The sequence below is a fragment of the Notothenia rossii genome, assembly GCF_949606895.1.
Source record: "Notothenia rossii genome assembly, chromosome: 9".
Classification (NCBI taxonomy): Eukaryota; Metazoa; Chordata; class Actinopteri; order Perciformes; family Nototheniidae; genus Notothenia; species Notothenia rossii.
Genome location: NC_136907.1, coordinates 7,546,163 through 7,572,248, shown reverse-complemented (window position 1 = coordinate 7,572,248; position 26,086 = coordinate 7,546,163). Strand labels below are relative to the sequence as shown.

Below are 26,086 nucleotides of genomic sequence, written 5' to 3'. Positions count from 1 at the left end.
TTTTTAAATTCAGCCTTTTTTTCCTTCCCTCTTTTGTGTCCTTGCCAACCTTGAGGCTTGCAAGGACACAACATATCTCATTATATGAAAACTCACAAAGATGATAAAAAAAATGAAAAGATAAGAAGTCCTGCACCTTTGTGTATGTTTCTTTCTTAAACCAGAAAAAAAAAATCATTGCCCCCAATTATAAAAAAAATTGTAATTACTATTTACATTTTTGTTGTTTTTGTAAAACAGTTTTGAATGCAACGTTTTCAAAAATGTATTATGATGATGTTATTGGGGTCGGGGTGTGATTGTACTGCCTATGTTTGGGATTCGAACCCACATTTGCACAGCAATAATAGTTATGGGCTCACCGTCCCTCACCGGACTCATGGGACTGTCCATTGGAGGTTTTATTACTATTATTATATTTATCTATTAATACATTTTATATCGTTTTGTTTAATTTATAGTTTACCATTCTTTGTGTATGTCTGTTGGAGGTGCACGGCCCTGTAAAGCTGGCTTGTGCAATTTTTGTAATGTTTTTGTTGTTGAAATTATTATTGTTATTTTAAATGTTGTATTTTTTTATTATTATCATTTTATTATTCATTGTATTTTTTATCATACTTTTTTATTAATATTATTTTATATACTGGTATTCTATTTTTATTTTTTTAATGTATTTATTACATGTTTCACTTTCTTTTTATTGTAATGTGTTGTATAATTGTATTATTATTATTATTGTTTTTATTATTATTCATTTATTTAAATATTATTAATATTGTATCATCACTATTCCCACACAATTATTGGTTTTTAGTTATTCAATATTTATGTATTTATTGCATTTTTTTATTCCTTTAATTGAACTTTTAATTGTTTTATTGTGATTATAATTGTGTATGAATTGATTGTATTATTATTATTATTTTATTTATTATTATTTTTAGGGTTAAGTTATTATCTGAAAACCATATGAAATCAGTCATAATATAATGAAAAAACAATGCGCCAATATTACCATTACTATTATTGTGGGTTATAAAACCTTATAATAGGAACAATATTAGGTTACATTGCCATTTTTGTATTAATTTGGACTACAATACAATAATAAATGCATTTGGAATAGTGGTTACCTGCTGTGGATAAATGTAAAATGCACATTTTCTTAACAAAGAATTAAGCAAATCTAATTAAATTGAAAGTTCATATATCATCCGTACAAAGCCCACATACAGCACACACACAGCACACACACAGTATATCAGATATTCACAAACTTCTGGCAAAATAGTTTATCAACAAACGTCCAGAAAATAGTGAACACATTAAGAAAAATGTTGCTTTGCACAGACAAATGATAATATTGCTCTATAAAGTTTATTGCATAATTTCAGGATAGTTGTGGTATTCAGCAGCTCTCATTTGTAAAGACTGTACTCCAGCCATTGAGGTAAACCATTTTCAGGATATTGTAAAAACACAGACACATTCCTTTAGCCTGTGTAATGCAGTATTTTTCAAATTACATGCTGAAACTCTCAAAACCCACTGCTCAGACACAATACTCAGCTTTGCATTTTTTGAAATTCTGGTATTTCCTCTTTCTTGTTGACACTTGCAAGTGCAATCCTGTGTCACCCAGTGCTTCCCTCTACAGGAACCAACAGCATAGCAGACATACTAACTGCACATGCACAGTATAGATCATGCATAAACATGTGTCGGTTAGCTTCATTATTAAGCGTGTTTCTACTTTAATGCTGTTACAGTTTATTGTCATTATACGGTACATAGTACAGCAGTGCTCTTCAGTGCATTTAAATGATTGTGCTCTGGCTACACACCACCTACTCAACTATATACACAAGTACAAATCCTTAAGACAAGACACTGCACGATATAAAGCATATTCAGCGTATAAATAGAACCACGTGGATCTGACTAAACGTATAGCCTTCAGAAACATACTACTGTATATCAATGACGGCAAGCCTCGGCTGAACATGGATCATGTGTCTCAGGCACAAGTGAAAGGTGAAATAAAAACAGAGTTTGTGTTTTGTTTTTGTTTGTCACAACAATCGAGAGACTGTATACATCGTCTCCTTAGACTAGTAGAGTAGATAGAAACTGTATTGCTCATGCATACATTGGAAGTCAGTCAAAACCAGTTTTAAAAGGGCCCTATTCTGCTTATTTGAGGTTCATATCAGTGTGTAGTGTCTCTACTGGGACATGTCTCCATGCTTTAATGTTCAAAAAGCTCTTTATTGTTCTCATACTCCCTGTGCTGCAGCACCTCTTTTCACCCTCTGTCTGAAACCAGAGCCCAGTCTGCTCTGATTGGTTAGCTGGCCGGCTCTGTTGTGATTGGTCAACCGTTAGAGATGTCGCGCCCCTTAGCCTATCACATACAATGTGTGGAGCCCTTGCCAATAGCAGCGCTAGTCTTACATAGTGATGTCACTATGTTACGGAAGAAAACGAAATAATTCGATGTAGACGTTTCAGGCAGGGGGGGAGTGTGTGGGAGTGAATCTCCCTCTGGAGGGAACTTTGGGATTTTAGCCATTGCAGACCATTTACATGCATGAAAAACCATACAAGCGACTATAGGAAAGGGAAACCCAATAAAGTACAATAGGGCCCCTTTAAAGTTTTTGTTTCTCTGCTTGTCGTTAGATGAATCCCTGCCAAAGCTATCTGTGTGGCCCTACCCAGTTCCTATCGACTGATACAACACAATCTGCCCCTGTTGGCCTGTGTGGCACAAGGTCGCCTCTGTCTGCCCTCATCATGCCAAGAAGGACTCACAGGGGACGGATTTCATTCAAGCAAAATAGATTGCTCACTTCAAAGAGTGATGATAGTCAGCAATAATGTCACATTGCGGGGCTTAACGCTGCATCACTTCTGAACTCCCCAAATTGTAATTCCTCGCTGGGTAATCCGTTTTCATCTCTCTGTAAAACCCCCTCTTAGTCGCTGTCCTCATAGATAATTATTTCTTGTTATTAAGACTGAAGGCTAAAGCTCTTTAAATTACATTGAATAACTTCAAAATGATTGAATGAAAATAATAAATATTACAGAATATAGACTTTCAGTTTAAGTCACATTCATGCATTTTACTCATCACCCTGTTAATGATGTCTGTCAGAAATGCATCCAACAGATTTTTACCGCACATTGCAATAACTGTTTATATGTGAGAGTACTGTAGAGTATAATGCAGTAGTACATGTGCTTAGTATTGTGCATGATGCAGGCCTGCGTGACATACCAAATCTACACTATACGTTCATTCACTTCAGCTTATTGCACAACTTCAGTCACCAGTCATCGGATGAGTATGGGTGCAGTGTTAACGTATGCAGCAGTTTGGCGACTCGTTCACAGCCAGTGAATATCCAGCAGCATCGGAAGTGTCATCAAGGTCAGCATCAGGCCACTGCAGCTTTGAAATAGGACACTCCACGCAGAGCATGGGAGGAGGAGCTCTGCAATAAGAACAATTATACAGGTTTGTTTTGCAGTCACTCAAATGTTTTATTTTTTCCAAAACAATGACTGTGAGCAGCTTACTTTTGTAGATCACTGTGGTTTTGGTTGCTGTGGCGCCCGTGTCTGCAAGTTTGATGCTGCAAGTGAAGTTGGACTTGCCGTTGGGCAGGTTTTTAAACAGCAGGCGACAGATGTTGCCAGGGAAGATGCGGGCCCTGGCTTTCTTCTTGAAGGGGGCATGCTGCTCCTCGTCCGGGTCCGTGGTGTCAAAAAGTCGCTCCCCGTTTGTGTACTTGCAATAAGGTGTTGGTGACTCAGCGGGAACCGCATATTTGCAATCCATCCTGAGGTGTTGGTCATCTATTGAGCAGTAGTTCAACTGAGTCACCTTCTGGGCTGACGCAAAGCCTTTGTGGAGTTTAAAACACAGAGAAAAACTCACTCAGGTTAGAAAATGAATGTATTATTTCCTCTCTTAACATTATGAAAAACAATGATCTTACCAAAAAGTAAAATTGTGGCAAGGAACAACATTCTCCCAATTTCCCTGCAAAAAAAAGGATGATACAAGAAAATAAAAATATTCACCACGCAATTATAAACCGAACCAAACAGCAAGCTATTTATTTGGCTGTCACGTCTTTACATTATTGAGGTTTGAATCAAATACAGCTGACTGTGCTGTAAAGAGAAGGGTCAGATTTCATGAATAACACACTTAACTGCGGAGGTTACTGTAGAAAAGTCACTGTACCATAATACTGAGTAGAAGACAGCTTCACTGTTTTACGCTGCAAAGAGATGAACTGCAAACTTCTCTGGTGATTTGCCAGCACTGACACATTTCTGAGCTTAACCCCCCTCGAGAACAATGCTCTGATTCCTTGCCTACTTGTATTAAATGTGTTAAGAAAATACCCATAAACCAGTTCATCTCTTTCTGATTGCTTGATGCAGAGCGTCTCCCGCCTTCAGACAAATATTTGCTTTAGTGCTGCTTCCAGTGTTAGAGCTAATATTTCATCCAGACTGCAATGCACAGCTCAATGTTTCATCAAAGCTCAGATCCAGCTAATAACAGTATATGAATCATTCTCACCTTGTCTGATGCAGTTTGAGCTTCCCTCAGTGCTCTGCAGTGTGATGCCAGGGGTAGATACAGTAGAGGTCGGCTTATAGAAGAAACAGAGGAGAGAGGGAGGGGAGTGGGACAGAGAGGGAGGGGAGTAGGCAGAGAGAAGGGGGGATAAAATGCTGCTCCAGTGGACTTTGGGGACATTTCTCAGTATTGTATAAGAATTTGTATTGATTTCTGCACTCTGTTTTACCACAGGACAGAGGATCGCATGTCAATACACAAACCGTGGCCTCATTTTGAAGGATTGAATTTGATCTGAATGAGAAAGAAAAAGGAAATGTTTTGATTGGGTTTGATTATCTGAGACACCTCAGCAGCTGTTCTACATTTCCTCATTCAGTGTGGGAGTACTAAACGTGTCAGCACTTTCTCAGCTACTTTTGCCAGCATAAATTAAAATATATACATATTAAACACACATTTACAGATAATTCCTTTCACCTAATGTATTGGAAATCTGTACTACATTTACTCCCGCATGCAATACAAAAACACACCATAAAAGAAAAACAATAGAATATACATGGGTTTGAGTATTCTGCAATTGGCTTATCGTTAATAACTTCAATAATATTACATTAAAATAGTAAAAGTGGTCTTTACCAAAGTTGCAGCTGATCAGTAAAGCCCATTTACTTTATATCAGAGGTGGACCTCACTGTGATGACACCCATCGGTTGGTGGACTGGTTTTAGCAGCCTAAAGTTTGGCATTTAAGGGTCGGCCATCTTGGTTATTGGATACAATAATGTTGGTTTGTGGTGGTCGTGTTTAGATTTGTACAAACTCTCGCTGCCGAGCACCTACAGCAAATACAGGCTTACGTTTTTGCCGAGCACCGAACTAGATCAAAATATTACAGTTTACGCTCAAGACCTGAAAGAAGCCATTTCTCATAGCCTTCTTTACTTTTGGACTTCCTTTTTGCAACCAGTTTAGTCACACCCTTGCATGCTATTAGAGAAATGCAGGTTTAATGCACTTGCATCGTTTTTCTGACCCGGACGTTGCTAGTATATTTGAAACTGTGTTAACTTTGGGACAATGTACAGGTTTAACTGAAAAATAGTGGCCCAGGTGAAGTTTACAGTTACAATAGCAGCTATCTGAGGCTTTACATAGGTAAGTGCATTTCTGTAGTGCCAAGTGGTGCAGTTTGGACATGTGACACATTAATAATTAGTTCTCTTTTAATAGAAAATGGAAAATCAGACATCACTCCCACTTTTGCAGCAGCATGGCACAGGCACTGCACCAGTCCCCATTAGCCTACTGATTCTAAAATGACCCAAAAACGTGAATGCTCAGAGCAGAAGACATTACATGTATATCATGCCCCTAAAAAGCATAAAAGGCCCTCTAAATTCTTTACATTGTTTGTTCTTGTCCAAGTTTTCCTTCTCTCTCTGTGATCATGACACACAGATACACTGTTGACTTGTGTTTGCATAATAGGACTACATTGCAAGTGTATTCTGCGCGTTTGTTTCTTTATCTGAACATGTGAGCATAGTGGAATAACGTGACAACATATTCATCTACATTTTAGAAACTGTGAATATGTCAAATGTTTTCACATCTGTTCGTTTTGCCTAAAAAGACTTACGAAGAACCAGGTTTTAATCGATTCAAATCCACTGAGTCCTCTGTATCCTCTCACTGTATCCACTGTATCCTTTTCACACTGCTCATCCATTTTGTCAAGGTCCTTCCTAAGACAGTTGCTGAACTCCTGCCATACTGAGGCAGTCTCCCAGGACACTGACAGAAATGTTGCAGAGCTCTCTGCAGGCACAACCCTCAGCGAGCAAGGAAAGCAGAGACTACTGTACACTGCCTTTAACACACTAACAATACATTTTCTTTTACAATGCTGTCTCCTTCCTTCTAAATACCAGGTGTAGTGATCCCAGCCAAAAGGATTCATTAGAGATTCTGTAGCAGCTCCTCTGCTGGATGCTGATGTTGATACACTGCAGGTGAAACACAGCAATTCCTCTTCAAAGATGTTACACTATTATACTAAACAATCCTTATAGTGTCAAACTACACCAAGTATCGATTCAGACTTTAAATCCATGCATTTTCCATTATATTTCAACTAAAACACTGTTTAGCAAAGTAGAATTTGTACATTTATAAGAAATCTTTTGAATATATCAGCGTTGACCAGCAAAACATTGTGGTTCCATTTGTGCATGATTGATTTCCCATTACTTATAAATCACTTTTATTTTGAATAAAATGATCTTAAAGCAATTTGCTGCTGCAGACTTTCCTCCCTGCAAAGTGTGTGGAAAGTCTGATGGTCCAAAAAGCTGACTTTAATAAGCAGTTACTTATATCATTGATCAGGTATCCTAACAAAAGACTGACTGCATTATCATAAATTGCTAACATGGCCCATTCACTGTTTTTCACCATGTCTCCTACTTTTGAGCGTCTTATTCCTCTACAGCACAGTTGTAGTTTGCATGTTTAATTTGTAACTCTATAAGAATTGTACGATGATTTTCTTTCATCAGTAATTGTTTTTTTGGGCTGTGTGTGTACATTTAATGCCATGTCCCATGTTAAACACGTTGGAATTAATTCACAAAATAAACACTCCCTTCTGCTAGAGGAGCTATTAAATAAAACTATGGTCCATTTGAATATTAAACAACAAGAACAGATCAAATGTTGTAAGTCTCTGTTATCAGACCAATATTGCAGCGTAAAAACTACTGCAGGGGTCAGAAATATAACCTTTCAATATGCTTAAACACTCCACAGGCCTTTTAGTCGATGAATGGTAGAGAAGAGTGGAGAGAAGACGTTTAGAAATAAAGTTATCTAAAAAAAACTCTGATTAAAGGTGGGGTATGTAATTCACTTCAGAAACACTTTTTGTTATATTCTATGGAATGCTCTTAACATCCTGATAGCAATGAATATAAATGCTTTGACAATACATATATTTAAAAAAAACGTCATCTGTGGAAGCCGTGGTGCTGTAAAAAGCACGACCAATCATCTGAGCCGGCCCGGCTAAAATAACTGGATGGCCTACCTGCCTGTCAGCCTTCCATCCGTGCACAAATTTATCTCGTGCCCTCATTGGTCATGTGCGCGTTCGTGTGTGTTGGAGGAGGGGCTCTGTAAGGAAGTGGCAGATTTTTTCCGGTTGTGTATTTTCAAATTCTAGCGCACTCGAGCTGGTTTCTCCAAAATTACATACCCCACCTTTAAGTGGAATTACGTTTGAATATCCTTTCACCACACCTTTCTTTTTACACTAGATGTCACCATTTGTGGCTTCTTCCAACTGTTTGTCATATTTATGGTGCTGTTCCAGTTTTTGTCCTGCAGAGGGAACTCTTTTCTTGCACCAAGACATGACAGCTCTCCAAAAACCATTAACATCTGTATGAATGGTGATATTATTGTTTTTAAATTGATAGCCTTCATGTATAAATTCCCACACGACACTTTTAATGTAGGAGGACATCACCTCCTTGTGAAGCTTGAGCCAAACGTCAGGGGTTAATGAGCATTACATCTCTGCTCCAAACTCTTAACTTTTCTACCTGATAAATAGAAGGAAAGTGGGATGAATTTCCCTGCTCCTGGATGTTTCTGTGCAATAAGGACATGTTCCTGTGAAGCTGGTGTGCGCGTTTGAGTGACTACGTACAGATTGAGCAATAGTCTGTCCTCAGTCCAACAGAAAGCTCTGCTGCTGCTGCTCCTCCGCATACTGACACACAGGCGCAGCTCCACCACGGGACAGGGAGCACATTGTCAGGTAAGACTCATCTGCAGAGTGTGGGGAAAAGCTTAAGCATGTCATTGTAGGGAATGTAACATGTGCAGATCGGGTTAGCGTGGATCAGGAGTCTGCATGGCTGTCACCTTCAGTAAGGAGCAGATATCCGCATGAAGCGAGGGGCAGTTTGCTGCATTGGGCGTAGTCATCTGCATTTGGGCTGCAGACGGAACAGCAACACAGGGCCCACTATCACTGCGGTAGAGAACACATAGGCCTTATGGAGATGGATGCTGCATTTTTTTCATGCATGCTAAGGCTGTCTTTGTAGCATTTGGTGTTTTTTTCTGCTACAACTTTCTCATTGTCCCATGTTGAACTCTGGCAGGCAGTGAGGTGCTCTGAAGGTTATTGACCTGTTCGGACAGACTATCACCAATCCGCCATGGAGCTGCAGCTGTTCGCCACCGTCTGCATCCTCTTTAGCAGGATTGCGGTAACACATCAAAATACTCACAGTATGTGTCATCCTTTGTTTGTTTATGTTTATTAATGTGCAGGGCACTCAGCTTTTTAAAGTCGGATGTAGGACAAGATATGGGTGATTCATTTTCAAATGAAAATGGTTGCAAAAAAAATCTGTAAAAATGTATTTGAGTAAATAAAATACCTGCATGTGTTTTTATATTGTGATTAAGGTGACAGACACACATTCAATAATACTGCAGTAAAGGTGTCATTACCAATGTTCACCACAGAGTTAAAAATAAGTTTTACTAGGATGATGTCATCTTAATGTAAATGTGTCACAAACACTGGTTAAATATTGTAAAGGCGTGTAATAAGCAGCTACCGTTGGTCACGCTATCTCAAATTAGCTCTAACAGTGTCCCTTAGACTTGGTATTTTCTTCACATGAAAACATTTTCAATATTAAATAAATAAGTAATGATGACGTAAATAATTGAATCAATACATTGTGTACATTCGTTTGTGACTCAGCATCAAGGTAAAGAGTTAACAGTAGCAGCTAACTTTCAGAATAACATAGTTGTTTTTCTTTCTGACTGAAGCTAGCTCTGTTAGCAGTTGTCGAGCTTGTTAACCTAAGAAGTTAACATAGTAGTACTGTCATTGCTGCACACATGTCTTGAAGTCATTGTGCAGTTTTGGATTTATGTTTGGGATCATTGTACTCCCTGAAAACTCATTAAAAAAACAAAACAAATTCAAATCAGAATCCAGTTTATCGTCAAGTAGGTTTTCACAAGGAATAAGCTTTGGTGTATCAATGCTTAACATGATAATTAAAAGATACATTTAATTGAAAATAAAGAAACCTCAAACATCAAGAAACATAAAACACATTTAAGTATAATGAACACATAAAAAAAACCTATATAAATATGTCTGGATTACAATGAAGCTGTGCAATGTTTAGAATTGGTATTTTTGTGCAGGAATGTGGAAATTATTACAGTTCTCTGTACTTGTGGGTTATATGTCGCCACTTTTTTATTTTTTTTCAGTCTGCAAATATGCACTTTTTTTGTTTTTTCAGACTCTCTAAATAACCCTAACCCCGAGGATTAATGTTTGTTATTTTGATAAATGAAAAGGTTCATGACGAGGAGCCAGCTACCCGCTAAAGTGGTGATGGATAACCCACAAGTACCCAGTTCTCTTGCAGTCTACAGCAAAATGTTCCACATTATTTTCTGTATTTTGCTACTTAAAGGTCACCTATTATGCAAAATCCACTTGTTCATGTCTCTTCTACATCAACATGTGTCCCCTCTGTGGAAAGAGATTCTGAAAGTTTCAGGAAAAAATATTGGCTCACTTTTTGTCCTGATCCATTTATATAAAAAACCTGTCTGAAAATGAGCTGATCAGATTTTGGCCACTTTATGATGTCATAACGATTTTTTGGTGTGTGTAACCATTAGCCAATCACCAACCAAGGTAATCCCCCCCCCCCACCTTATCACCTGAATCTCCTCCTAGAGCACCATTGTGTTCTTTTAAACCAAATCTCTCTCAGAGGGGCGTGGGGAGGGGCTCCTTATTTTCATCTAAAGTACCAGACAGAGAATCAGCACTTTGGAAACAGGGCTGAAACAGAGGGGATTATGGGATGCTGCAATGATCTGTTTGGTGTTTGGAGCCAAACACTTCAGAGAGATGTTTTGTATATATCTGAGACCTATAATATATTGATGAAAAACATTATAATAGGAGACCTTTAAATATCAACATGTAAAAAAAAAACATTTGTCCTGTTTGCATCTCTTTCAGTGAACTGGTTTTATACGCTACTGTTCGCTCCTCGTGGGCCCCAGATGTTTCCGTGTCTAACGTACATGGAGCGAAATGTGCGGGTGGACTGTGAGTTCCCCCCCACCTACCAGGTGCCCGGGCCATACTGCGAGTATCGGCAGGACAGCCGCCTGGTGGGCAGCACGTTCCCCAACGCCGTGGTCTACGTGTCCACAGAGGACCGCCGGAGGAGCAACGTCAGCTTGGTGTACCCCAACCTGTGCCGCCTCACCTGGGCCCCGCTGGCCGACGAGAAGCCCTTCACCTACACATGCAGGGTGTACCAGGGGGAGAAGTGGCTGGAGAACAGCATGGCCGTACATCACAGTGAGTGGAGTTCACTTATTCTTATTCTTTATTAGGATCCCCGTTAGCACTAGCATGAGCATTGGCTATTCTTCCTGGGGTCCTCACACACACAAAACATACATAAACATACGTAAAATAAAACAAAAACAATACAGCTCGTCATTTCATGCAATTTACAATGCTATATGAAGTGAAAACTAAAATGGTCATTCAACTCTGGATCTACATTTCATTTAATTTAGCTGAAGATTTTATCCGACTAAGCTATTTACAATAAGTACAATAAACCATGAAGAAAACAAGAAAAATGCAGATATGTTTGCTTCAAATGGGCCAAATCGGAGGGTTTAATGGCCAAAGTTCAGGCGAAGTAGATGAGCTTTCAGTTTGCTACAGAACATCTGTTGACTTTCTGCTATCTTGATATAAATTGGGAGCTCGTTCCACCATTTAGGAGCAAGAATAGGAAACATGCATCAGCATGGGATCAGTGGCGTAACTATCGACGGTGCAGCCGGTTCAACGCACCGGGGCCCCAAGCCGGCAAGGGGCCCCAATGGCATTGACCGGTTCACGCAGTCTTCAAAGTAACCAAGCAACCTAAATTAATTTGTAATTTGTCTGTCCAATGACCTTTCATGTCATGTGATACCTTGCGTGACGAGCGAACCGTTTAATCAACCTGTACTGTAGCATTATAAAAAATGTAATAGCTTGCATCTATAATGTACAGTAAACCAAAGCACAAGAGCAGCGCTCAAAAGAGAAAGGACAAGAGAGAACAAGGAGATGTAACAGCTAAACTGACAAAATGAGACCGTTTTTTTTGTCATACATCGTCCTCGAAATCGAGCGCTAACGTTAGCAATGTTGACGTGCAGCGGCAGCCGGAGCCCAAAACAATATTTGAACCGGGGCCAATCACAACCACTGCCTCGGATTAAACAAAACGCAAGACCGCACGCTCTATGGGCTCAGATACGGGCACTATTCTCTCTCAGTCAGGTCATTTCGGATTCACGCATCACAACTCTCATAGGAATGAAAGGAGTCCCGCCTCGGACGCTGTTTCCAGTTGTCTTTATACATCCGTTTAACCATGTCCTTGATGTATAAGAAGGACCGGATCTCTTCACAGAACGATAGGCCCGTACCAGTGTTTTGAAGCTACTTGCAGCCAGTGAAGGTGGTGCAGCGTGGGTGTAGCGCGGGTGTAGCGTGGGTGTAGTGCAGGGGCGTCCAAAGTTTTTTCAAAGAGGGCCACATACAAAAAAATATACGAAGGGCTGGGTATTTTGCCTCAAAAATCTATCAAATTTAGGTAAATGATGGTTGATATTGATGAAAAAAGCACACAGCTCTCCATAGGGTTTCAATTATTGTGTTGGCAGCTCATTCCTTAAAACAGGAATTTCTTATAATAAGTGGAAATATGAAGGGTAGATTTCAAGGTTGTTATGTAAATGTGTTATTGGGCTTTTTTCTTATAAACTAAGATGTTTTTTAACTTTAATTGACTGAATTTATTAGAAAATTGGGCTTATTGATTGTTGTGGATTTTTTCTTAATGTGTGCATATGTGTAAAAGTGTCGGTTGATAGGATATACATATTTTATACATATTTTTATACATATCTGTATACTGTATAATTTTACATTCGGGATTGTGGGGATTGATCTCTGTCTGTAAACACAAATTGAGTAAGATTGACATTAAAGTTGACTTTGACTTTGACTTATCAACACATGAATACTGTGTTCTATATGAAAATATATATTTAAGAAGTACAATAACAGATGTTTAATTTGTTGGCCATATTTCATAATAACTTTTTGAATTTTCTGAGGGCCGATAAAAAATGGTCCCCGGGCCGTAGTTTGGACACCCCTGATGTAGTGGGATCTCTGTTACCAAACCACACCTGAAACAATGTCTAATCTAAATGTCTGCTCTGTTTCAGGAATTCTTCCAATCTGCTCTGCGATCAGCGTGATGTTCAAGTCCTCGCTGTGGTATTTGTCCCTGCTGATGACACTTCCTGTCGCTCTGGGTCTTCTGAGTCCATGAACTTTCACATGGTAACGCCTCAATGGCCGCTTCCTACATGATTTGTGACTCACTGGTTTGCTGGTTGACTCTATGAAGGCTTCTCAATACTTTAATTTCCCCTCCTCGACTCCTATCCTCGTGACTTAGTCCCGCCCTCAGGAGATGCGAGCGGAGGAGTCGAGGAGGGGAACCGAGGAGGGGAACCGAGGAGAGAGGAGGGGAAGCAGCAGGCGTTTAGTGTAATGAGACAATAACAGGCTACAGATGCGGACACACACACATATATATATTATTAAATATACATATACAATTTCGGAATCAAACAAGTATGAGAGCATTCTCATAATAACGTAACAATCAGAGACTGGAGATCCCCCCCCCCCCCCCCCTCTCTCTCTGGTCGCTACAATGAGGAATTTAAATTACGGGCCAAAAGTTGTATTTAAAAGTATTAAAAGTAAGCAGAGGACACCAAACCAACTTTGACCCGTCTGTCCACGCATCTACGCACTGTACAACACACACACCTACACACTGTACCACACACACACACACACACCTAGGACCCATCAGTGTCTCCTCGGTTAGAGCTCCTCCAGAGAGCCTCCTCGATGCTCGATGCTCGGTCCTCGATGTGCATTTAGAGAAATGAGATGTCCTTCAACATGGCGCGCTGAAATTCATTTCCGGTTCACTACCGGAGGACCGAGGAGTCGAGGAGGGGAAATTAGAGTATTGAGAAGCCTTCTATGTGAGATGATTTTATTTTAATTATTACATTTTTTAAACAGAGAGTAGAAGCCATTGAATAAATTAGACTGGATGAAATGAACCTTTCTTTGGGCATTGGGCTAGAAAACGTACCTTTTGACGTGTGAAATATTCTCTGTCATAGACCTCATTCTCACCACTGTACCTTGATATTTCACAATGCTATCACAAGAGGAAATAAATCATGACAGTATCAAATGAAAGACAAACAAATGCAACAGTGTTTGTTTTATTGACAGATTCAATCCGTTAATCAGGTCTCCCTTGTAAATAAGATTAATCGTGACCTATATATATATATATAAACAATCATATGTTAATGGCTGGGTAAATATTAATTTTGTATGTGTTATGTTGAAGAAAATTAGATGCTTCCTATAGATTTATATAACATGGTATCCCTGTTCTGAACACAAATGGGCTTGATTAAATACACCAAAATAACGTAAATATCTTCCATTAATACACCAAAATAAATAGAGATTTTGGATTGGATTTATAAAAAGGGACACAATATAAAAGAAAAATCACCTTTTCAGTGCTTGGGCACTCACACTAGGGGCCTTCCAACCCACAAACTGTGCAATAATATTTTTTTAAGACGGCATATAGGTCAGATAGACGGTGTTCAACAAGACATTCAGAATTGTCTCTCATTCCTTTCTGAAGCTGCACAATATTTTTCTCTCAAGCCATTAAAGGCATACTGGCTTGTTTAGGTGACAGGTGCTAAAACGGGTCATTTCAGAGGGTTCACAAGTGTATTAAGATCGTATGAGAACAATGATGTGTTTTTTTTAACTTTAAAGCATGTCACAATGTTTTAGTAGAAACCCGAAGTATGAACTTCAAAAAACCTGCATAGTATGCTCCCTTTAAGTTACAGACTCATTAGCGTCTGTCAACACACCCCCTTAATTTAATTTAGCTTACATTACAGTCTCACCAGTTTGCTCAAGTATAGATATTCAAGTGACTGACATGGCTATTGAGTAATAGTAATGAATAACTGTTTAAACACTGCCTTTCCTTCAAGCAATGCTAATCTGTGATACCTGCAGTACCTTTCAATAGATTTGAGGTGTTAGCAAAATGGTTCAAGTTTAGTCTCTTTTCTACTTCCAATAAGACACATACTCTATTGGGATGACATGAAAATACTCATATGTCAGTGCACTCAGAGCTTTGATGCTAGTCTGCCCAGAAACACAAAAAGACGTGTGCAGAAGAGGTTTGAGGGTCGATCTCTGCAGCCTTCAGTGGGAGGGACACTGCAGCTGAATGAGTAAGCTGTTTTCCTCTAGGCAGCTCAAGTAATAACTGATGGACAGACATTGCATAGAGAGTATATGGTGAAATCAAATGTCATGTTTTGCACAGGTTCATTGTTAAACATCACTCTCTTTCTACAAGTACGCACATGCTAATGTACATGTGTAGTACAAAAGAGACAGAACCTCACACACACACACACACACACACACACACACACACACACACACACACACACACACACACATTAGGGGCATTTAAAGATCTCTGCTGCTTATTTACGCTCTGCACTTCTGTTTTACGTTGTTGTCATGTTTTTTTTAATGCTACACTGCTCGGTTATATTTGCAAAGTAGCTATTGTAATAAAGATGTCTTTATATTTTTAAATAGGTCAGCTTATTTTGTTTATTTTATTCTGCCACCAAAGCTGTTCTAAATGCTATAGCAAAACTATAGTAACAAATAAAGGTTATGCAAAGTAAAAGGTTCCTGTGTGTTTTTTCTGCCCGAGACGATTATTGTGTAGAATACATGCTTGATGCCAATTCATATTTGTTTCTGCTCAAGACAATTGAAGTATTCTCTAAAAACAACAAATACATCTCTGGATTTAAATGCAGGGTTGGAAGCTCTGATTGTGAATCAAACGTGCCTCACACCTTCCTCTTATACAAGATGTTATTGAAGGGGCCCTATTCAACTTTCTATTTTTTTTTTCTTTCCTGTAGTCAGTGTGTTAGAAAGGTTTTAGTGCATGTAAATGGTCTGCAAGACTAAAATCCCTGTGTTCCCTCCAGAGGGAGTTTCTCTCCAACACACTCCCCCCCCTGCATGCAACGCCTGACATCGATGTTCAACACTTGCGCTTCTATTGGCTAGCGCTCCAACATATTGTACATGACAGGCTAAGGGGCGGGAAATCTCTAAACTGTTGACCAATCACAACGAAGCCGGCCAGCTAATCAATCAGAGCAGACTGGGCTCTGGTTTCAGACAGAGGGTTAAAAGAGTTGCTGCAGCACAGGGAGTAGGAGAAAAAGAAAGAGATTTTTGAAGACATGTCACAGTAGAGGCACTACATACTAATATGAACCTGAAAATGAGCATTATGGGGCCACTTGGAAGCAAGGTGCTGTATTTGTCAGTGTTTTGGAAGTGTTTCCACTTTTTGTCCTGCAGATGGAGCTCTTGTTTTGCTGTTCTACCATTTGACAGCCTCCTAAAGCACAGGCTATATTCATGGTGTTGAGATCTGACAATTGAGCCCCAAAAATCATCAGGATCCACTAGTCGCTTTGTTCAATGTGCGCTGCAGTTTAAAACCAAGTTTAAATAACATATTAAGATTAAAGAAACACGAAAAAAAGACACACACACACACACACACACACACACACACACACACATACACACACACACACACACACACACACACACACACACACACACACACACACACACACACACACACACACACACACACACACACATACAAGCAGAACAAAGTCAATGTCTATAACAGGCCCATTCCTGAAAGACACTGTGACATTATTCTTGGATACATTTGAGGACAAAGGGAGGATGTCTCTTAAAAAAAGGAAGAACTAAAACCTCTGATGTTTTTATCAGGAGACCGGATCTGGTGAGGAAAGCTCATTCTTTGGTTAGCTGGAGCCTCAAGCAGCATCACGTGGTACAGCATTTGTACAAAAGAGAAAGTGTCTTTAACCCACATGCCTCCAGAGTATTCATAAAAAAATATAATGTCAGTTTCAAGCACTATTTTAATCAACTCCAGGCAATGGTTAATAAATGTCCCACGGTTTTATTAATAATTGAACAATAAAGGAACTATGGACTATGGAGAAGCATTGTAGTTCTTTTTTCATTGTAATAGTTCAACCAACCATCTGAAGTAATAGGACAAAACGTTTTGACGGAATTATGGCTTTTTGAGCTGTTCTAAAAACTTTACACCATAACCAAAACAGTGTCACTGACTGTAAAGAGATATGAAAGAATAGCAGAAGCAGCTGCCATACAAGTCACTTCCTGTGATAATAAGCGTAGTGCAGATCAGAAAGACCAGTGGAAATGTGCTTTGTATGGGAATTACAATCTCTCCTAAAACAAAGGAACAAATACTGTGCATGGCTTCCTGTTTTCATAAATAACCTTCGACTACACTTTAACACAGTCAGACCCAGATAATAACCTTAATGATAACCCTGAAATAACCCTAATTTGCTTGCATGGTATTTCTTCTTTCTGAAATCGATCAGCAACATTTTTTACTAACTTTTTATATTTGCTTTTGAAGATTTGAATACATTCTTCCAAAGCTGATAACATGTAATAGTTTCTTAATGCAAGTAATCAACTGGGGAAGTTTATTAGTGAAATGATTATTTATTATTAATCGTTTATTTGGCAGGGACAATGCACAGTAATGAACACTTAAAACATTCAAATGTGTCAAGCCTAACAGTGCCAGATTTAGCTTTGAGCTCATTTCCATCCGCAGTCCCTCACATATAACATTTATGAAGTTTATATTTTACAAACATAGCAAGAACAAAATACATGATATGCAGAAAGTGCAAAAGAGCAAGAGCAGCATACACAAGTATTTATGACATGGTGATACAATGTAGCAGCTACGACATGTAAAGTGCAAGAGGAGATACCCCTGTATTAAAGTGCATTTAGCGGTGATTGCACGTCCGTTTGTTTCTCAACCATTCTTTGAGTTGACCTTTAAAACTATTGAGAGTGGGACAATCCCGTTGAGCTGCCTTTAATGGAAAGTACATTTTGTCCAAAAGTGGTCCGTCTGTGGTGGACCTCACACTCTCCTCTGGTTTCTGACGTAGTGCAGCGTCCAGTGGGTTTTTTGTGGATGAATTCCCCTAAAGGGGGGGGGGGGGGGGGGGGGGGGGGGGGGTCCATGTAAACATTTATAAAAAAAAGCACATACTTTTAAAAGACTTAAAATGGTCAAAACTCAAGACATTTGTGTTTTTCAAGGATGGTACAGTGGTGGTATGAATTTGGCTTATATATCTAAGCATTTAATTATTTTATCCTGTTCACCTGTAGTGTATTGACGTGCACTATCTTTAAAGGCCGATCTCTCAAGCGGAGCTTATTTACCTTATTGTTTGCAATACATCTCCACTATATTATAAACAGAGCACAAAAAGTACGGACATTTGTGTTTGGTGGAATATTTATTTGTTCTAACAATGCTTCTTGGCAATAAATCTTAGACCGTTGGAAAGCCTCTTGTAACACCTTGGGATTACTTTTAGCAATGAAAGGTGCTATACAAATAACATGAATTATTATTAGCCTGTTAATTTTCCTTTAAATGGTGCCACATTTGTGAGGAACATGCATTTGTGTGATGAGCAGCAGAGCTGAGTATGTGGGTTTCGCCCATGAAAAATGTGCCAAATCTTCTTTACCAACGCCAAACAGCTTCTTTCTGCTGTTGACTCTTGTTGTTTGGTGGATTGGATGATTGACGTCTGAGGAAACGAGACATATTGGCAATTTAAAAATGTATTCATTTAAGGGCAGTCATGGCAGGCCTCCTGGCAGCAAGTCCTGAAGTTACCTCGCTAACCCCAAATCCTGCTTCGTAGTACAGGCCTCTGATTTCCTCTGTTTCCTGCTCAACAATCGTGCGATGGGATTTGATTGGCCGCCGCCAGGTTAATATCATCATGAACTAATCTGTATCCTGGCCCCCCTCTGAGAGATACAGAGATGCAGTGCAGGTTTAACGCCGGGTGTGCATGTGCATATTGTGTTTAATATTAGCAAAGCTCCGATGGCCCAGACCCCCTAATGTCCTGGCTCTGTGCCTGGGCCTCAACGATAAATTAGCTTCAGGCCACACATACATGGCAGGAATAATCTCTGTCAGCTCTGAGCATTAAACACACATTCGTCTTCCGATGTGTGCAGATCTTAATAGAGTCAATTAGGAGCATCAACCAGGAGTGGGGGCACAGGAGGACATCTTTAAATCACGTCTGTGTCTTGAGGTAATGAGTGTGTTAACCTCTACATTCAGACTCACAAATACATCATTAGTGATAAATGCACGATGAATTACAGATACAGGTTATAACAAACCAACATGAAATGAATGCAAGAGTAGTATTTACTTTCAATTTAATCTTACATACATGCATATCACATATTTATGAATATATAATATGCATGTTTATGTTTAGAAGTGCTTGTTGAATGAATATGATTCCGGAAAAAACCCACTAGATGAACAGAGGGCAACAGTGTAAAGACTTTTCCAAAAGTAAAAAAAATACTGCCTACCAGTGAGTAAAAAAATACGCTATACAGTGTTTACATAATTACAAAGTTGCTGTGTTCAGAGAGAAATGTATTAACTGTTGGATTAAGGTTTTAGCTGTTTACGTCATGCTAATACCTGCTACCAGTCTTCATGCTAGGCTTAGCTAATCATCTCTAGTATGCGTCTTTCCATTGACTTTGTGTGTAAATGTATCAATCTTATTCTGCAAGTCTGTCAAACATGGGTCTAACAATGACTTTAACCGACTATTTTTAAGAACAAAAAAATAACTGTATTTTTAAGAACTAAAACCTTGTTAATGGTCTGATTCCAGTGTCATTACGCTAATAAGAAGGTGCTTAGCTAAGCGCAAAGACTGACAACAGAGGATAACAGCTATGGTGTTGTCCAAACGTTAAATAAAAAAATAAAGTACGAGTTCGTAAACAAATTGAAATGTATAGGCTACAGAGTTGCTGTTTTACAGGGACATGTATATAGCCTGTTGGACAAAGCCAGGTTTTGCTGTTTTCTGCATGCTAACGCCTGCATGCTAAGCTAAGCTAATCATCTGCTCTCGTTTGCATCTTTCCATTGACTTTGTGTGCAAATGCCTAAAAAAAATGTTGCAAGTCATATTTGATATTGAGTGTACGTTGAGATGGCAGGTGGGTCATATGTATGTCGGAGAGCATGTTTTGTAACCATTGAGGCTGAAAAGACGTGCCCCAGTGTCAAACAAATAAATGACAGCGAGCGTCCCTTTAACCCCACTCAGCCACTCACCTCGCTGCTACTAATACACTTTATTGAGCAGTCAGGCAGCAGAGGTGACCCAGCCTCTGGAAACAACAACCACTTAAGGGGTATGGGCTTTGTGATCTGCCTCCATGCTGTTGAATGGCTCTGATTGTGTGATTAATTGTGTGTGAAGCAGGCTGTGTGTGTAACAGACTATTAAGGGAAGATGTTGGAGGTATAGAGTGATAGAGGAAGAGAGAAATTAGCCTAAATTCCTTTTTTTTTACTCACACTGTTGACTAAGAAATGATCTTATATCGACAACGAAAAGTTTATAAAATATCCAATACTAAATGAATGAACAAAGTCAGAAATGTTCAAAATGTTACTCAAGTAAAAGTACAAAAGTATTAGCATCAAAATATACTTAAAGTACCAAAAGTATTCATTGTGCAGATTGGTCCATTTCAGAATAATATATATGATATGTTTTATAATGATTGATCATCAAAGTGTTCTCAAAGCTGGTAAAGGTGCAGCTAGTTTGAATGACTTTGTATACTGCAGGGTAGCTTGTGGATTTACTCCAGGTGGAACTAAAGTCTGATTCAACACTTGATTATATTTCACATCATTCATCCAATTGTACTAATCTCCTTATGTACTTCACACCACTGTGTAGCTGTAACATGAACTCATTTCATACAGGAAGCAAACCTGTTATGTCACGTTTGCCACCAACCAAAGTGTGAATAGCTGTTGAGATATTGTGATGACCTGCTTCCTGTTCTTTTATTAACATAACATAACAAAAAAACAGCCTTGATCTTTTATTACAGTAGAGAAACAGCTTCAGGTGTCCACATGAAAGACATCTAAAATCTTATCTGTTTCCTGGAAGTATTACTGCAGTTGTGGGTTGTCATGGGTGCTTGCAATGAATAATCATATTAGCCAGCAGCTAAGTCTCAAAGATGTTAAGTGAAAACTGGATTTTGTTCGAAGCTTTTTGATACATTAAGAAATTCCAGATTATTCTGCTCACCTACTCTAGTTTTAGGATTGTACCTTTAATGTCTCGTGATTATTTTCTTTGCCTCAAGGTTTTCTTTATACAGACTGAAAACTCTATATTTACATGATATTAATATGCTTTTTGTCCCCCTCCCCCAGTATGTTCATTACGTTAATGTAACGGAGTAAATGTCACAGTTGTAATTAATTGTAGTAATTGATAATAACTGTGACACAGGCAGTGACTGTAAACACCATAACTGACTGTTTCAAGAACAGATGTTTTTCTCCACACAACTACTCCCATCACTTTAGTTAACAATAACATTGGAGGTGGGGTAGGTAATTCACTTCAGAAACACGTTTTGTTACCTTCCCTGGAATGCTCTTAACATCCCGATAGCAATAAATACATGAAATGCTTTGACAATTAATACATAAAAAAATGTCATCCGTGGAAACCGTGGCGCTGTAAAAAGCACGACCAATCATCTGAGCCGACCCGGCTAAAGTAACTGGATGGCCTACCTGCCTGTCAGCCTTCCATCTCGTGAACAAACTTATCTCGTGCCCTCATTGGTCATGTGCGTGTTCATGTGTGTTGGAGGAGGGGCTCTGTAAGGAAGTCTGAAGGAAGGGGCAGATTTGTTTCGGCTTCGTACTTTCAAATTCTAGCGCACTCGAGCTGGTTTCCATTCTTACCTACCCTACCTTTAACTACGAAGCTGTACATGTCTTTTGGGAAGAGTGAGAAACCTTCCACAATTATCCCTGCTATAGCTGTATGATTAGTGCATCCAGAAGACGAAAACATCTGCTTTAAAGGCACAATGAGGACTAAATAGAAACCCACATCTGTTTGAAGTTATGGTTTTAATGTTTATCCACTGCAAAATAATGTATATTTACTGCAACATAGGAGACCCTAAACCAGGGGTGTCAAACTCAAGGCCCGGGGGCCAAATCCGGCCTGCCACTTCATTTTATGTGGCCCTGCAAGAGCTTACAAAGAATATAATGAGTTTATTATAATGTTACGTGCCACTTTACAGGAGAACGTTGCCCATAAACTACATGTCCCACAATGCATCTCATTTTGTGACATGCGCAAGAGACTTGCAATTATTTCCCCTTCTGCTTTCAGACGTAGTTAATTATGAAGTTATTACTGTATCCGATAATAATCCAATGAAGAGGCAATAATGTAAAATAATACATTATTGTATATTTATCTATGTATATTTATATAGTCTTAAAGTTACCACCGGCCCTTTGAGTGCACCCATAATTCTAATGTTGCCCGCGATGAAATTGAGTTTGACACCCCTGCCCTAAACCTTCATCCCACAGCCCATTCAATGCCAGTTAGTGAATAAACAGTGTAAACTGAATGAGCCTCAGCTTGAATGACTGTAAAAGTGCTCCGATAGTGATCAGCGTTTCGTGGAGAAACCAAAGTAGCTTTTAATTTGGGGGCCTGCCCTTGGCCGATAACACTGTTTGTACTCAGTGTGTTGGAGGTACATCTAGTATAATTTGTATGACTTGATTCATTCATTTATTGCACTTCCTACGATAAATGCCTAGATGCCCTTTAGGATAAAACCCGCATGACTCAATGTTGTGCTTTTATTGCAGAAAGACTTGCGCACACACACTTTTCTTACCAGCAGTGGAAGTAAATGATGTTTGCCAATTTAAGGAGTCAAATCTGCAGCGTTAATGAGCTGCAGGACACACTTAGAGAAGGCTGCCGTATCTGCAGCGGTGACTCATAACTTTCTCACTCATCGAAGGAAGGCTTTTCATTTTCAAAAGGGTGTTTGAGGACAGCTGAATAACTGACAGAGGTGGAATAAGTATTTGGTTCCTATACTGAAGTAAAAGTAGAAATACTCTGTTGCAAGTCTTGCTTTTAAAATGTAATTAGAAGTACAAAAGTATTCATTATGCAAAAAGGCTATTTTCAGAGTAGTTTATATGTTATTGTGTGTGATGCAGCTGGTGAACATGGAGCTAATCTAATAACCTTTAACGATTTTTTTGTAGTTGCTAAATGTACTCTATGTACAACTTAAGACTTATTCATGTGTTGATTATATTTATATCATTAATAAAAAGTAAAAATATATTTACATTCAAATGTTTGTGGAGTAGAAGTATAAAGTGCAGGAAATGGAAATACCCAAGTCAAGTAAAAGTACCTAAGTATTGTCCTTACACGGTAAGTAAGTTAAAATAATTTATTGACCACCGCTAACAATGGACGATCATATTCTAGATATGTTTGTTGATTCATATTTGACCTGGCTGTATCGTTTGTGTTATAATGTCACATCCGAAAAATCCCCAAAGACCTTTGACTCTAAGGGTTGACTGACCTCAGTGACCTGTGTGACCTCTGAGGGTCAGGATGAGAGCATCTGGGCTGCATGTGTGTTTAATGGCGGGTGTCCTTTCTGCTCAAACCTCATTCCTCACAGCCAGCATCACGGTTTAAGATGTACTGGAGGGATAATAACCTCAAGTCACGCTAGGTCAAGCTGTTTCTAAAAGTCAGTCTTGGTGATCCCCAAATCCAGTGATGAATGGAGTGAAGGCTGAATGTTTGTGGACAGCAGCAAAAGATAACATGATGTAAATGTGGTAATGGCTTTCATAGTGCAAGATAAAGTGTTGCACCCTACAAATTACATTAATGCACACAATGTTGAATGTTGACAATATCTGTTTTTTTTTTTACTGCATATTACATTTTATTCCATTCTATTTCAATATACTGCTTTATTTTATTTTTATTTTACTATATGTTTTCTTAAATGTTATTATAGTGTTCTTAAAATAGTTATGTTTGTTTTTTAATTTTTGTTTTGTTTTACTTTTATGTATGCACCACGACACCAAGTCAAATTCCTCGTAAGTGTGCCTGGTAATAAACCCGTTTCCGATTCTGATTCAGATTCGGAAACAGTGAGGCTGAAAAAATTTGCAAATATGCAAATGTTCTGGTGTATATCAGTATTTAGTGTCTCTACTGTGACATGTCTCCATGCTTTAAAGCTTGAAAGCATGCTTTTCACCCTCCGTCTGAAACCAGAGTCCAGTCTGCTCTGATTGGTTAGCTGGCCGGCTCTGTTGTAATTGGTCAACCACTTAGAGATGTCCCGCCCCTTAGCCTATCACCTACAATGTGTTGGAGCAATAAAACCCAAGTGTTACGTATTCATGTCACTATGCTACAGAAGTAAACAAAGGAGTCCAATGGAGGGGTTTCAGGGAGGGGGGAGAGAGGAACTTTGGGATTTTAGCCTTTGCAGACCATTTACATGCACAAAACAAACACTCCAGGAAAAGGGAAAACCTCAAGAAGCATCTTTAAACCTCTTTAAACTGTTCCAGAAATTCATAAAAACCCTGAAAATAATGTGTTAATTGGCGACAAAGCAGCTGACTGATTAAATTAAACTTCAAAAAAACCTTAAATACAGATCGTTTCAATAGCTGCTGTTGTGCGAATATATGCTAAGATCCTTAATGTTCTCCTATGACAGTGACCACCAACTGGCGGCCCGCGGGCCACATCCGGCCCGCCAGACATTCTCATCCGGCCCGCACGAGGGAGGTGACTGTGGCATTGGCGGAGTGGTTACTGCGTTTGGCCCCCACCCATTTTATTTTTACAACGTCTCGTGAGTAAGGTGCAGTACCGGAGTCCAACAGAGAGGCAGCAGCTGCGGGACAGTAGACTGCCTACTGCCAAACCTTCCCTGCCTTGAAGAAGAAGTGATCCTTCCTTGTGAACAATCTGGTTAATGCGCTCCGCACCACAGCAGTAGCCCCGCTGCGACAGAGTCCAACAGAGAGGCAGGAGCTGCGGGACAGTAGCTTAGAAGCAGGGTTGGGTTGGGTTGTAACGGAATACATGTAACGGCGTTACGCAATCAGAATACAGCTGGCGTTACATTTGAAAAACGAGTAATCTGATTACAATCACTGTCGTAAACCTGAAGTGAATACATTTTGGAATACTTATTGGAATTATTGGTGGAAAGGTTTCCTCACAAAATGTCATATTCATTACCGGCAGAACTGTGTGCACACTGCACAGCGCTGCAGCATGTCTGTGAGCGAGAGAGAGATGCAGCGTGTCTGTGAGGCCCCGCCCCCGCACGCAGATGAAAGAGAGAGATCTCTTTTAAATGATATTGAAAGTTAGAAAGGGAGATGATTAGATAAAATGTGCAAGATAACGTTTATGTAGCATTTATTTATTGTCGAAATTATGACATTTCATAACGGGATCAAATAAATGACCTGCAGCTGCTGAATGCAGGGACAAGTGACTGGAAAAGGTTTTAAAAGTTATTACATCGTTTCAGATAATAAATAATAATGACAATTCATTCTATTTAGGGGCGCCTTTCAAAGCACCCAAGGACACCTTACAATTCATAACATATTCCAAGGTTTTAAGACAATACAAACTCAAAGAATGCAGTCTGGGTAATGTTTTTTATGTGGGGTGCAGATGAGAGGGAGCTGTCCAGAATGACACCAAGATGTTGTGTTTGAGTTATTGATAAGCCATTAAAACAGTAAAATACGTGTCTCCTGTTCACCAAAACATACCTATCTGTTATGGAAAAATAAAGTATTCCAAAAGTAATCTGAATATGTTACTTTTTTAAGACACGTAACTGTAACTGTATTCTGATTACTTTCAGAGCATGGATTCAGTATTCAGTGACTGATTACATTTACAAAGTAACCCTCCCAACCCTGCCTAGAAGTGATCCTTCGTTAGCGTGAAGAGTCTGCTAAGCTTTATGCGGTTCCCCCCCACCCCCACCCTGGCCAACAACTTCAAAATTCTGGGCTATATAGAAATCGC

General features: G+C 39.2%; 2 protein-coding genes and 1 long non-coding RNA gene across 4 annotated transcripts in view; 2 read left to right on the top strand and 1 right to left on the bottom strand.

Annotated features, from left to right (window-relative positions):
- Positions 1-26,086, top strand: part of LOC307019405 — a 199,230-nt gene that overhangs the window by 172,449 nt on the left and 695 nt on the right. The gene's annotated exons all lie outside the window — the stretch shown is intronic.
- Positions 1,359-4,715, bottom strand: thy1 (Thy-1 cell surface antigen). The gene is made up of 4 exons (XM_079651508.1): positions 4,607-4,715; positions 4,011-4,054; positions 3,589-3,915; positions 1,359-3,503 (listed from the first exon to the last, which is right to left on the bottom strand). The coding sequence occupies exons 2-4, from the start codon at positions 4,039-4,041 to the stop codon at positions 3,397-3,399; spliced, it is 465 nt and encodes a 154-aa protein (XP_079507634.1). The 5' UTR covers positions 4,042-4,054; positions 4,607-4,715; the 3' UTR covers positions 1,359-3,396.
- LOC307020749 (uncharacterized protein) lies at positions 8,233-15,600 on the top strand. 2 transcript variants are annotated; one of them, XM_079652277.1, is made up of 4 exons: positions 8,233-8,432; positions 8,786-8,911; positions 10,692-11,039; positions 12,983-15,600. In XM_079652277.1, the coding sequence occupies exons 2-4, from the start codon at positions 8,839-8,841 to the stop codon at positions 13,087-13,089; spliced, it is 528 nt and encodes a 175-aa protein (XP_079508403.1). In that variant the 5' UTR covers positions 8,233-8,432; positions 8,786-8,838; the 3' UTR covers positions 13,090-15,600. The 2 variants fall into 2 exon arrangements, with proteins under 2 accessions (XP_079508403.1, XP_079508402.1); XM_079652276.1 differs by having other exon boundaries at positions 8,235-8,432; positions 8,782-8,911.

Bases quoted from the DNA above. Each gene is read 5' to 3' on its own strand.
- thy1 (XM_079651508.1), bottom strand. From the start codon at position 4,041: ATGTTGTTCCTTGCCACAATTTTACTTTTTG. The intron at 3,916-4,010 runs GTAAGATCATTG...AACTCCACAAAG, and splicing joins TGCCACAATTTTACTTTTTG to GCTTTGCGTCAGCCCAGAAG. The intron at 3,504-3,588 runs GTAAGCTGCTCA...TTCTTATTGCAG, and splicing joins AACCACAGTGATCTACAAAA to AGCTCCTCCTCCCATGCTCT.
- LOC307020749 (XM_079652277.1), top strand. From the start codon at position 8,839: ATGGAGCTGCAGCTGTTCGCCACCGTCTGCATCCTCTTTAGCAGGATT. The intron at 8,912-10,691 runs GTATGTGTCATC...CATCTCTTTCAG, and splicing joins AACACATCAAAATACTCACA to TGAACTGGTTTTATACGCTA. The intron at 11,040-12,982 runs GTGAGTGGAGTT...GCTCTGTTTCAG, and splicing joins CAGCATGGCCGTACATCACA to GAATTCTTCCAATCTGCTCT.